Below are 14,181 nucleotides of genomic sequence, written 5' to 3' on the forward strand. Positions count from 1 at the left end.
GTTGTAAATTCAATTAATTGGATGTGATTTGGAAAAGCACACACCTGTCTATGTAAGGTCCCACAGTTGACAGTACATGTCAGAGCAAAAACCAAACCATGAGGTCGAAGGGATCATCTGTACAGCTCCGAGACAGGATTGTGTCGAGGCACAGATCTGGGGAAGGGTACCAAAAAATATCTGCAGCATTGACTGTCCCCAAGAACACAGTTGCCTCCATCATTCTTAAATAGAAGAAGTTTGGAACCACCAAGACTTTTCCTAATAATGGCCGCCAGGCTAAACTGAGCAATCAGGGGAGAACGGCCTTGGTAAGGGAGGTGACCAAGAACCTGATGGTCACTCTGAAAGAGCTCCAGAGTTCCTTTGTGGAGATGGGAGAGCCTATCAGAAGGACAACCAATTCTGCAGCACTCCACCAATCAGGCCTTTATAGTTGAGTGACCGGACAGAAGCTACTCCTCGGTAAAAGGCTCATGACAGCCCACTTGGAGTTTGCCAAAGGCACCTAAAAGATTCTCTTTTTTTACCTCTATTTAACTAGGCAAGTCAGTTAAGAACAAATACTTATTTTCAATGACAGCCTAGGAACAGTGGGTTAACTGCCTTGTTCATGGGCAGAACAACAGATGTTCACCTTGTCAGCACAGGGATTCAATCTTGCAACCTTTCGGTTAGTAGTCCAATGCTCTAACCACTAGGCTACCTACAAGACTCTCTGGTCTGATGAAACCAAGATGGAACTCTTTGTCCTGAATGCTCAGTATCACATCTGGAGGAAACCAGGACAATGACCCTAAGCACACAGCCAAGAAAACGCAGGAGTGGCTTCGAGATTTGAACCCGATCAAACATCTCTGGAGAGACCTGAAAATAGCTTGAGAGGATCTGCAGCGAATAATGGGAGAAACTCCCTAAATACAGGTGTGCCAAGTTTGTAGTGTCATACCCCAGAAGAGTTGAGGCTGTAATCACTGCCAAAGGTGCTATGACAAAGTACTGAGTAAAGTGTCTGAATACTTCTGTAAAGATGTTTCAGTAGTTTTTGTTTATAAATTAGAAAAAATTGCTAAACCTGTTTTTGCTTTGTCATTATGCGTTATTGTGTGTAGATGGATGAGAAAAAATATTTGAATCAATTTTAGAATAATTCTGTAATGTAACAAAATGTGGAAAAAGTGAAGGGGTCTGAATACTTTCTGAATGCACTGTATTTAGATTATCCCTATGTGCAGAGGTGTTGGTATGAGTCGACCAAGTAATAGGTCACAAAGCCTGGCAAGACAACAAATCAAATATAGTTTATTCGACATTAGTCAGCACCTCTATATAAAATAATTTTCTCTGGGTGTGCGACAGCTCATGTGTTTCGGGCTATTTCAGCCACACCCATTTATGACAGGTGTATAAAGTCGAGCACACAGCCATGCAATCTCCATAGACAAACATTGGCAGTAGGATGGCCCGTACTAAAGTGCTCAGTGACTTTCAATGTGGCACCGTCATAGGATGCCACCTTTCCAACGAGTCAGTTCGTCAAATTTCTGCCCTGCTAAAGCTGCCCCGGGCAACTAAAAGTGCTGCTATTTTGAAGTGGAAACATCTAGGAGCAACAACGGCTCAGCTGCGAAGTGGTAGACCACAGAAGCTCACAGAACAGAACCGCCGAGTGCTGAAGCACGTAGCGAGTAAAAATCATCTGTCCCCGGTTGCAACACTCACTACTGAGTCCCAAACTGTTTCTGGAAGCAAAGACACTACAATAACTGTTTGTTGGAAGCTTCATGAAATGGATTTCCATGACTGAGCAGCTGCACACAAGATCACCATGTGCAATGCCAAGCGTCGGCTGGAGTGGTGTAAAGCTCGCCGCCATTGGACTGTGGAGCAGTGGAAACTGGAGTGATTTATAAAACTTGACCATCTGGCAGGCCGACTGACGAATCTGGGTTTGGTGGATGCCAGGAGAATGCTACCTGCCCCAATGCATAGTGCCAACTCTAAAGTTTGGTGGAGGAGGAATAATGGTCTGAGGCTGTTTTTCATGGTTTGGGCGAGGCCACTTAGTTCCAGTGAAGGGAAATCTTAACGCTACAGCAGACAATGACATTCTAGACAAATCTTTGCTCCCAACTTTGTGGCAGACGTTTGGGGAAGGCCCTTTCCTGTTTCAGCATGATAATTCCCCTGTGCACAAAGCGAGGTCCGTATAAAAAGAGATCGGTGTGGAAGAACTTGACTGGCCTTCACAGAGCCCTGACCTCAAACCCATCAACAACCTTTGGGATGAATTGAAACTGACTGCAAAGCCAGGCCTAATCACCCAACATCAGTACCCGACCTCACTAATGCTCTTGTGGCTGAATCGAAGCAAGTCCCCTGCAACAGTGTTCCAACGTCTAGTGGAAAGCCTTCCCTGAAGAGTGGATGCTGTTATAGCAGCAAAGGAGGAACCAACTCTGTATTAATGCCTATGATTTTGGAATGAGATGTTTGACAACCAGGTGTCCACCCCGCCTACTTTGGTCATGATGTGTAGGTAGATATTAAAGTGAATGAAAGGCACGAGAAACTTGAATGGAATAATTAATGTGACAGTGTTGGTCAGATTTGTCTTCTCTTATCATCAAAAGCCTATAGGATACAACCCACAGAACATAATGTACATTTTCATGAAAACATGTTATTGCTCAGAATCTTGTTTGCGCTGGAGTTTCGAACGGCTTTGTGTCTGTCCTGAGCCGTTGGAGCCTGCCTCTCTTCTGAGCTTTTTATCTACTAAGACAGTAATGTCAACGGATTTACAGTATAAAATATGAAACATGAAGACATCACTCTTTTATGATGCTGGATTCTCCGGACACTAAGTGAAACATCTGGTAGCCGGATGGACACTGCTCTGTTGTCTCCTCTGTTGTCTCCTCTGTAGCGCCCAGGCAATCTTGTGTCTGTCAACAGCAGCAGCAAGCAATAAGGGCTTGTTAGAGGCATGATGGAAAAGCTGTAATATAATTGAAATGCCAAGGACAATTGACATGGCCATGGTTTGGCTTGATTTGGCAGCCAGCTAACTTTATTTTCCACACAATGTGCTGCTGATAGAATGCATATGATTCCCTGCAAGAGAGGGGGAAACTCATTAAACTGGCTAATGTATATGTATAGCCTATTACAGTCAACAAACGTTGTCTGTAATAGGCTATAGGAGTCTGTTTTTTGAAGCAGTTTTCTATTTTCTTCATTTTCTTGCAGATTAAAAACTAGAAACTCATTAACATTAACATAAATTCTGTTCACCTGACTTAGAATTCCTCACAATCAAATGTCAACCGCATTATCTAACAAGAGAATTATCTTCGATTAGAATCACAGCCGCATATATTCCCCCCCAAGCAGACACATCGATGGCCCTGAACGAACTTCATTTGTCTCTATGTAAACTGAAAACCACATATCCTGAGGCTGCATTCATTGTAGCTGGGGATTTAAACAAGGCCAATCTGAAAACAAGACTCCCTAAATTCTATCAGCATATCGATTGTGCAACCAAGGCTGGTAAAATCCTGGATCATTGTTATTCTAACTTCCACGACACATATAAGGCCCTCCCCCGCCCTCCCTTCGGAAAAGCTGACCACGACTCCATTTTGTTGCTTCCAGCCTATAGACAGAGACTAAAACAGGAAGCTCCTGCGCTCAACCCCCCCCTGTTCAACGCTGGTCCGACCAATCTGATTCCATGCTTCAAGATGGCTTCGATCACGTGGACTGGGATATGTGTCAAACAACAACATTGACGAATATGCTGATTCGGTGAGCGAGTTTATTAGCAAGTGCATCGGCGATGTTGTACCCACAGCAACTATTTAAACATTCCCAAACCAGAAACCATGGATAGATGGCAGCATTCGCGTGAACCACTGCTTTTAATCAGGACAAGGTGACCGGAAACATGACCGAATACAAACAATGTAGCTATTCCTTCCGCAAGGTAATCAAACAAGCTAAGCGTCAGTATAGAGACAAAGTAGAGTCGGAATTCAACGGCTCAGACACAAGAGGTATGTGGCAGGGTCTTACAGTCAATCACGGATCCAGAAGGTCTTGCTCCCAGACAGACTAAACAACTTCTTTGCTCGCTTCGAGGACAATACAGTGCCACTGACATGGCCCACTACCAAAACCTGCAGACTCTCCTTCACTGCAGCCGATGTGAGTAAAACATTTGAACGTGTTAACCCTCGCATGGCTGCAGGCCCAGACGGCATCCCCAGCCACGTCCTCAGAGCATGCGCAGACCAGCTTGCTGGTGTGTTTACGGACATATTCAATCAATCCTCTTATGCTTCAAGAGGGCCACCATTTTTCCTGTTCCCAAGAAAGCTAAGGTAACTGAGCCAAACGACTACCGCCCCGTAGCACCCACTTCCGTCATCATGAAGTGCTTTGAGAGACTAGTCAAGGACCATATCACCTCCACCCTACCTGACACCCTAGACCCACTCCAATTTTCTTACCACCCCAATAGGTCCACAGACGAAGCAATCGCAACCACTCTGCACACTGCCCTAACCCATCTGGACAAGAGGAATACCTATGTGAGAATGCTGTTCATCGACTACAGCTCAGCATTTAACACCATAGTACCCTCCAAACTCGTCATCAAGCTCGAGACCCTGGGTCTCGACCCCACCCTGTGCAACTAGGTACTGGACTTCCTGACGGGCCGCCCCCAGGTGGTGAGGGTAGGTAACAACATCTCCACTCTGCTGATCCTCAACACTGGGGCCCCACAAGGGTGCGTTCTGAGCCCTCTCCTGTACTCCCTGTTCACCCAAGAGTGCTTGGCCATGCACGCCTCCAACTCAATCATCAAGTTTGCAGACGACACTACAGTGGTAGGCTTGATTACCAACAATGATGAGACGGCCTACAGGGAGGAGGTGAGGGCCCTCGGAGTGTGGTGTCAGGAAAATAACCTCACACTCCACGTCAACAAAACAAAGGAGATGATCGTGGACTTCAGGAAACAGCAGAGGGAGCACCCCCCTATCCACATTGACGGGACAGGAGTGGAGAGGGTGGAGAGTTTTAAGTTCCTCGGCATACACATCACAGACAAACTGAATTGGTCCACCCACACAGACAGCGTGGTGAAGAAGGCGCAGCAGCGCCTCTTCAACCTCAGGAGGCTGAAGAAATTTGGCTTGGCACCAAAAGCACTCAGAAACTTTTACACATCCACAATCGAGAGCATCCTGTCCACAACCGTAAGGCTCTCCAGAGGGTAGTGAGGTCTGCACAACGCATCACCGGGGGCAAACTACCTGCCCTCCAGGACACCTACACCACCCGATGTCACAGGAAGGCCATAAAGATCATCAAGGACATCAACCACCCGAGTCACTGCCTGTTCACCCCGCTATCATCCAGAAGGCGAGGTCAGTACAGGTGCATCAAAGCAGGGACCGAGAGACTGTTAAACAGCTTCTATCTCAAGGCCATCAGACTGTTAAACAACCACCACTAACACTGAGTGGCTGCTGCAAACATACTGACTCACCTCCAGCCACTTTAATAATGGAAAATGTATGGAAAAATGTATCACTAGCCACTTTAAACAATGCCACTTTTATATGTTTACGTACCCTACATTACTCATCTCATATGTATATACAGTACTCGATACCATCTACTGCATCTTGCCTATGCCGTTCTGTTCCATCACTCATTCATGTATTTTTATGTACATATCCTTCATCCCTTTACACTTGTGTGTGTATAAGGTAGTAGTTGTGAAATTGATAGGTTAGATTACTCATTGGTTATTACTGCATTGTCGGAACTAGAAGCACAAGCATTTCGCTACACTCGCATTAACATCTGCTTAACCATGTGTATGTGACAAATAAAATTTGATTTGATTTACATGATTTGTTTTCAAACACCTAAAACCAAATCATTCATGTCTAATCGGATGTTAACTGATTATTTAATGGGATCGTGGACATGTGGAACCAAATCATTCATGTCTAATCGGATGTTAACTGATTATTTAATGGGATCGTGGACATGTGGAACCAAATCATTCATGTCTAATCGGATGTTAACTGATTATTTAATGGGATCGTGGACATGTGGAACCAAATCATTCATGTCTAATCGGATGTTAATTGATTATTTAATGGGATCGTGGACATGTGGAACCAAATCATTCATGTCTAATCGGATGTTAACTGATTATTTAATGGGATCGTGGACATGTGGAACCAAATCATTCATGTCTAATCGGATGTTAACTGATTATTTAATGGGATCGTGGACATGTGGACTCTCTCTTTGACGTCTATTCACCATGTACTTAACCTTCCTCTGTTTATATATATATATATATATATACCCATCTCCTCCCTCTCTTTGATGTCGTCCTCAAACGCATTGGGTTAACTTCCTTTGGGTTGTCATTTCAAAGTGGCTTGATGATGGACTTTCCTTGATCAGATATGAGTCACTGCAGGGGGATCGTTTGTTTGTTTTGCTCCTTGCTCTGACTTGTCAATATAGACAAGCTATTAACAAGTGTATATTATATTGTATGGTATACATTATATACTGTAGATTGGCTGGCTCCTAGATGGAGCACGTCTCTATGATCCTCTCTAGAATGTCATATGACATCTATTGCCTGGCGCTGACCTCAAAGGCCTTCACATTACCATCAGATGACGTTCAGAGACACCCCTGAGTGACGTTAACTTTGGTGGTTTGTGCTCATCTGGCAAGCCATTCAAAACCAATATACCAAGGAAGAGTAGTGGAAAAACCTGGGGTGAGTGTCAGGTGCATGGTGCAGGGATCACAGTCACGCTCCGTTGGGCTTTCATCAAACCCACATGTATTGACACAGATGAGACTTGGATAGCTGTTGTTGTCCAAGCAGTTGATTGTGAGTAGTTGGCCCGACCACCCGAACACTTACAGCTCATTTGTATTCAATGAACTCACATGTAGTAATGTAGTGCAATTACTGACTAATATACTTTAATGCCAGGCCTGGTTTGGATCAAAGCACCTTGTTATCCTTGCAGTCTGAAAACATCATGGGTTAAAAACAACCCATCACTGGGTAAATAGTGGACAGAACAAACACTGGGTTATATTTGACCCAGCCAGTTGGGTCACTTAGTTGGGTTATTGTGCTATGATCCGTCGGGTCAGATCAGAAGACTAGTGTGGCTTAGTACGGCCGTGGTTTTCAGATAGTTATTTTTGGCCACCCGTGAGAGTTCAATGTGCAGTGTACAAACATAACATGAACAGGAAAGACATTTACTCTCACAGGTGGACAAATATACCTATCTGAAAGCCAAACCCCACATTTTAAACTAAATTTATATATTTTTTTATATTATAACAACGTGGGCACTCTCCCAACATTGTGATATGCATATGCACTTAAGGAACTCATACACTTGTGCAAGCCTTATTAAAGCTACAAAAGTGTCAGTGCTCAACCTTAACATGTTTTGACAATACAACAGAACAGATTAATAGGAATTACATTCACGGGGTGCCAAAAATTATTATCTGAAAGCCACTTCCCTACTAAGCCACATCTCCAGTGTTCTGATCTGACCGGTTGGATCATAACTCAATAAACCAGCATCAACAACCCAACTTAAAGAAAACAGTGGGTTTGTTTGTGACCCAAATGGCTGAGATCAAATATCTCAACGTGTGTTCTGTCACATATTTTCCCAATTTGGGTTGTTTCTAACCCAGCATTTTTTGGAGTGTGGACAAGTATTGATGGCAAACACATAATCAAACAAGCGCTATATAAAAAATAAATGTGTTTTCATGGTTACTGCTTAATAAAGTAAATTAATTTCCATGTGTCCTGTATGTGCTTAGAGTAATAAAAAAAGAAGACATTAAGCTAGCAGTGTCATTAAAAGTCTTATTGAAAACATTCTGTGAAAGTTTTAAGGAAACTTCCAAATCATCAAGAATTTCTGTTCTCAGTGCATTAATGAAAAATTTCAAGTAACCAGAGTAAAACGTTCTCAGAATATCCCTGCAACCTAAAAATAAATGTCCCCAGAACAGGGAAAATGTTCACATCTGTTCCCAAAACATCTACAAAAACGTACGTTCAGGACGTGTATGGCTTCGTTCCCACAATCAATGTGAAACCAAAAACGTACATTCAGGACGTGTATGGCTTCGTTCCCACAACCAATGTGAAACCATAAACGTACGTTCAGGACGTGTATGGCTTCGTTCCCACAACCAATGTGAAACCAAAAACATACGTTCCCACAACTGCCAAGGAACCAAATGTGCTAGCTGTGTCTTTTTTTAAATTTAAGATCAACAAAAAATTATAATTCAGTGTAATTTATGTTCATTGGGGCATGGTTTCCCAAACTCGGTCCTGGGGGCCCCACGGGTGCACATCGATTTGTTTTGCCCTAGCACTACACAGCTGATTCAATTAACCAGTTCACCATCAAGTTTTGCTTGATGGAAACCAAAACGTGCACCCATAGGGGGCCCAGGACTGAGTTTGGGAAACCCTGCAATACAGGACAAAGGTCAAGTTTCTCAGAAACTTTAAATCGCCCCCACTGAGCTTTAAACAGCCGGTAATTAGAGTTTAGCCACTCTCAGTTTTCACCCTGTCTGTTTCGGGAAAATCCTTGTAGCAAAATGCTGGGAACATTATTCTGTTCAACATTAATAATCACACATTCAGACACTATCAACAGAGGGCAGCCATTTACGTCCACATATACTACCAACATATTTTATGATCCTGCACTTTATATTTTACTAAATAACTTTTTGCTTAGTGCAGGGACTCTAACTTGTATTATCACTACAAGAGCATGTTACAGAAAATAATATATAAATATAAATAATATAAATAAAATATAAATGTCTTGCCTCTGCAGGCTTCGTATCTCAACAGGATGACATCCAGGTACAACTGCTCCTCCGCTGACAGCTGGGACTGCCCACAGGAGGGGATGTGTGGCAACCTGACCTCTGACCTGAACGGCAGAGCGGGGCTGGTAGATGCATGCCTGACACAGGAGGAGTATCTAGAGAAGTACCTGGGCCCTCTGCGCTCCTCTGTCTTCCTCCCCATCTGCCTCACCTACCTGCTCATCTTCCTGGTGGGCGCGTTTGGCAACTTGCTAACCTGCATCGTCATCGCTCGCAACAAGGTTATGCGCACGCCCACCAACTACTACCTGTTCAGCCTCGCAGTGTCTGACCTGCTGGTGCTGCTGCTGGGCATGCCACTGGAGCTCTACGAGATGTGGCAGAACTACCCATTCCTCCTGGGCAAGGGCGGCTGCTACTTTAAGACTTTCCTGTTCGAGACGGTCTGCTTCGCCTCCATCCTCAATGTGACAGCGCTCAGCGTGGAGCGCTACATCGCTGTGGTGCACCCTCTGCGCGCCAAGTACGTGGTGACGCACACACATGCCAAACGGGTCATTATGACCGTGTGGGGGATCTCAGTGCTATGTGCTGTGCCCAACACCAGCCTGCACGGCATCTTTACCCTGCAGTCGGCAGAAGTGGGCACCGCCAGGAAGGAAATCCCAGAGTCAGCCATCTGTACGTTGGTCAAGCCCCGCTGGATGTACAACTTGACCATCCAAGTGACCACCCTGCTTTTCTTCATGCTTCCCATGCTGACCATCAGCGCTCTCTACCTGCTCATCGGCCTGCAGCTCAAACGTGAGAAGATGCTCCAGGTGATGGAGGCTGAGACAAGCCGCAACAGCTACTGCAACGTCCGCAGCCAGCAGCAGAAAGCCCGGCGACGCCAGGTCACCAAGATGCTGTGTGAGTATTGCTGCTAACTCCCCCCCTCTCCCGGCCCTCCCAACATCCACGTAAACGTATTTAATTTACGCTCATCCACGATAGCAGAGGGCCATGTATCTTGAATTCATTGACCCTTGACCCATCCCAGTAGACTGTTAAGTTCAAAGGGCGACTCCTGGGTTTCTTGGGATGTCATTTATTACGCACCTGTGAGGTGTTTTTGTGATATATTTGTAAACCCGTGAAAAAGCGACAAGCAGGGATGATTTGGGACCAAGACTGAGTTAAGTTGCTTGAGGAACTTGAATGTAAAGTATGCATGCAGCAAGTTGTTTTTTTTTTTTGAGACTGAAGGGAACGTACAACTAAGTTAGTGAATAAAATAGTAACTGTTTAAACATTCCCTATTGTTTGATAACTCCAGTTGCACTTGTTGTTGTTGTTGTTGTAATTGAAAACCTCAAGAGCATTTTATAAGATAAAAAAATTAATTGTCGAAAGACAGTGACCATATCCTTCGTCAATATATTTGTGATTGTGTCTCTCGGGCATTGTAAAGAACAGCAAAAAAATAAAAAAATAAAAATAAAAATAAACAATGGTTGTGAAATGATCAAAGCAAGACAGAGATAGATAAGACTAAAGACCTGACTAATATGCCCTGTGTAATCTATTTGCTGATGTGTATTAAGCATCTTTATAGCTGTTCATTGAAAATACCCATCATATCCAGCCAGTACTATTCCTTATCATTTCCTTTGGGAAGTATTTAAAGTAAAGAACCAATATCCAATATATGCTCTTCAAACAGACTAATCTACTGAAGATGAGATGGGGGGGAAACCACTGCTCTGATAGATGAATTCATTCATTTAGCACGGTAGTATCATTACGACAGTACGTTTGTCATTCAAAGTAATGTTAAGAAGGTTCTCCAACAACATTTTTACGTGGAAATTTAGTCGAATCATGACATACATTAAACAACAAAAAATAAACGCAACATGTAAAGTGTTGTTTCCATGTTTCATGAGCTGAAATAAAAGATCCCAGATATGTTCCATATGCACAAAAAAAACATATTTCTCTCAAATTCTTGGAACAAATGTGTTTACATCCTTGTTCGTGAGCATTTGTCCCTTGCCATACTACCTCAATTGGCCCGACCAACCAGTGCTCCCGCACATTGGCTAACCGGGCTATCTGCATTGTGTCCCGCCACCCGCCAACCCCTCTTTTTACTCTACTGCTACTCTCTGTTCATCATGTATGCATAGTCACTTTAACCATACCTACATGTACATACTACCTCAATCAGCCTGACTAACCGATGTCTGTATATAGACTTGTTACTCTTAGTTTCAAATGTCTTTTTACTGTTGTTTTATTTCTTCACACACACACACACACACACACACACACACACACACACACACACACACACACACACACACACACACACACACACACCTTTTTTTCTGCACTATTGGTTAGAGCCTGTAAGTAAGCATTTCACTGTAAGGTTATGTGGGCGAGCAGTTTGCTGATGTCAACGTTGTGAACAGAGTGCCCCATGGTGGTGGTGGGGTTATGGTATGGGGCAGGCATAAGCTACAGACAATGAACACAATAGAATTTGTTGTATTCGGCGCACGTGACAAAGATAATCTATCCACCTGACAGGTGTGACATTATCAAAAAGCAGATTAAACAGCATGATCATTACACAGGTGCACCTTGTGCTGGGGGACAATGAAAGGCCACTCTAAAATGTGCATTTTTGTCCCAGTACAATGCAACAAATGCAATTGGCATGCTGACTGCATGCTGACTGCAATGTCCACTAGAGCTGTTGCCGGATAATTGAATGTTCAATTCTCTACCATAAGTTGCCTCCAACGTCGTTTCAGAGAATTTGGTAGTACGTCCAACCTGCCTCACAACCGCAGACCATGTGTATGGCGTTATGTGGGCGAGCAGTTTGCTGATGTCAACGTTGTGAACAGAGTGCCCCATGGTGATGGTGGGGTTATGGTATGGGGCAGGCATAAGCTACAGACAATGAACACAATAGAATTTTATTGATACACAATTTAGATGCACAAAAATACTGTGACGAGATCCTGAGGCCCATTGTGAGGCCCATTTTTTAAGGTATTTGTGACCAACAGATGCATATCTGTATTCCCAGTCATGTGAAATCCGTAGATTAGGGCCCAATGAATATATTTCAATTGACTGATTTCCTCAAAATGAACTGTAACTCAGTAACATCTTTGAAATTGTTACATGTTGCATTTAGATATTTGTTCAGTGTACTTTACAGCTGTGTTGATATTACAAAAATGTGATAATGAGGGTGATGAAGATGATGAAGACGATGATGAAGATGATACGGGGGATGATGAGGAGGAAGATGATGATGACATGGAGAAGGATGATGAGGATGATGATGATAAGGAGGAGGAGGATGATGAGGAAGATGAGTATGGTGAACAGTAAATGCACGCCATAAAGCTCTAAACGTTGTCCCTTTCAGCCAATTTATGTGAACTCAGTGTGGTTTGCTGAATTCTTTTGTGCAGTGTGAACACTCCAAAGGAACTCAGACCCATCCAAAGAGTCCCCCTGAAGTGAACCGAACTGAGACCATCTCCAGAGGTGGTGTGAGTTTGGTTCGCTTGAATTCCGCAGTTTTGTTCCCTTTTGTAGGACAATGTGAACGCAAAGCGGCTATTTAATTTAATTTATTTCACCTTCATTTAACCAGGTAGGCCAGTTGAGAACAAGTTCTCATTTACAACTGCGACCTGGCCAAGATAAAGCGAAGCAGTGCGACACAAACAACAACACAGAGTTACACATAAACAAACGTACAGTCAATAATAACGCAATAGAAAAAAAATCTATGTACAGTGTGTGCAAATGTAGAAGAGTAGGGAGGTGGGCAATAAATAGGCCCTAGAGGAGAAAATAATTACAATTTAGCATTAATACTGGAATGATAGATGTGCAGATGATGATGTGCAAGTAGAGATACTGGGGTGCAAAAGAACAAAAGGGTAAGTAATAATATGGGGATGAGGTAGTTGGGTGTGCTATTTACAGATTGGCTATGTACAGGTACAGTGATCGGTAAGGTGCTCTGACAGCTGATGCTTAAAGTTAGAGAGGGAGATATAAGACTCCAGGTTCAGCGATTTTTGCAATTCGTTACAGTCATTGGCAGCAGAGAACTGGAAGGAAAGGCGGCCAAAGGAGGAGTTGGCTTTGGGGGTGACCAGAGCAATATACCTGCTGGAGCGCGTGCTACGGGTGCTGCTATGGTGACCAGTGAGCTGAGATAAGGCGGGGCTTTAACCAGCAAAGACTTATAGATGACCTGGAACGAATGGCACTGTGATAGACTATATCCAGTTTGCTGAGTAGAGTGTTGGGGGCTATTTTGTAAATGACATTGCCAAAGTCAAGGATCGGTAGGATAGTCAGTTAGGATAGTCAGTTTTACGAAGATATGTTTGGCGGCATGAGTGAAGGAAGCTTTGTTGCGAAATTGGAAGCCGATTCTAGATTTAATTTTGGATTAGAAATGCTCAATGTGAGTCTGGAAGGAGAGTTTACAGTCTAACCAGACACCTAGGTATTTGTATTGGTCCACATATTCTAGGTCAGAACCGTCCAGAGTAGTGATGCTAGGCGGGTGGGAGGGTGCGGGCAGCAATCGGTTGAAGAGCATGCACTTAGTTTTACTAGCATTTAAAAGCAGTTGGAGGCCACGGAAGGAGTGCTATATGGCATTGAAGCTCGTTTGGAGGTCTGTTAGCACAGTGTCCAAAGAAGGGCCAGATTATTCCAGAATGTTGTCAACTGCGTAGATGTGGATCACCAGACTACTGCAACACTGTTTGTCCTGCTATAACCCTTCACACTAGATTACTGTAACACTGTTTGTCCTGCTATAACCCTTCACACTAGACTACTGCAACACTGTTTCCCCTGATATAACCCCTCACACTAGACTACTGACATAACCCCTCACACTAGACTACTGACATAACCCTTCACACTAGACTACTGACATAACCCCTCACACTAGACTACTGATATAACCCCTCACACTAGACCACTGTCATAACCCCTCACACTAGACTACTGACATAACCCCTCACACTAGACTACTGACATAACCCCTCACACTAGACTACTGACATAACCCCTCACACTAGACTACTGACATAACCCTTCACACTAGACTACTGATATAACCCCTCACACTAGACTACTGACATAACCCCTCACACTAGACTACTGACATAACCCTTCACACTAGACTAC

General features: G+C 43.7%; 1 protein-coding gene across 1 annotated transcript in view; it reads left to right on the plus strand.

Moving 5' to 3' along the window:
• Positions 1-14,181, plus strand: part of nmur1a (neuromedin U receptor 1a) — a 36,976-nt gene that overhangs the window by 3,715 nt on the left and 19,080 nt on the right. The window contains exon 2 of the mRNA XM_036986300.1: positions 8,958-9,864. Within this exon, the coding sequence (XP_036842195.1) occupies positions 8,976-9,864 (889 nt within the window). The 5' untranslated portion in view covers positions 8,958-8,975. The remainder of the gene's footprint in view (positions 1-8,957; positions 9,865-14,181) is intronic.

This window comes from Oncorhynchus mykiss, chromosome 1, assembly GCF_013265735.2.
Source record: "Oncorhynchus mykiss isolate Arlee chromosome 1, USDA_OmykA_1.1, whole genome shotgun sequence".
Classification (NCBI taxonomy): domain Eukaryota; kingdom Metazoa; phylum Chordata; class Actinopteri; order Salmoniformes; family Salmonidae; genus Oncorhynchus; species Oncorhynchus mykiss.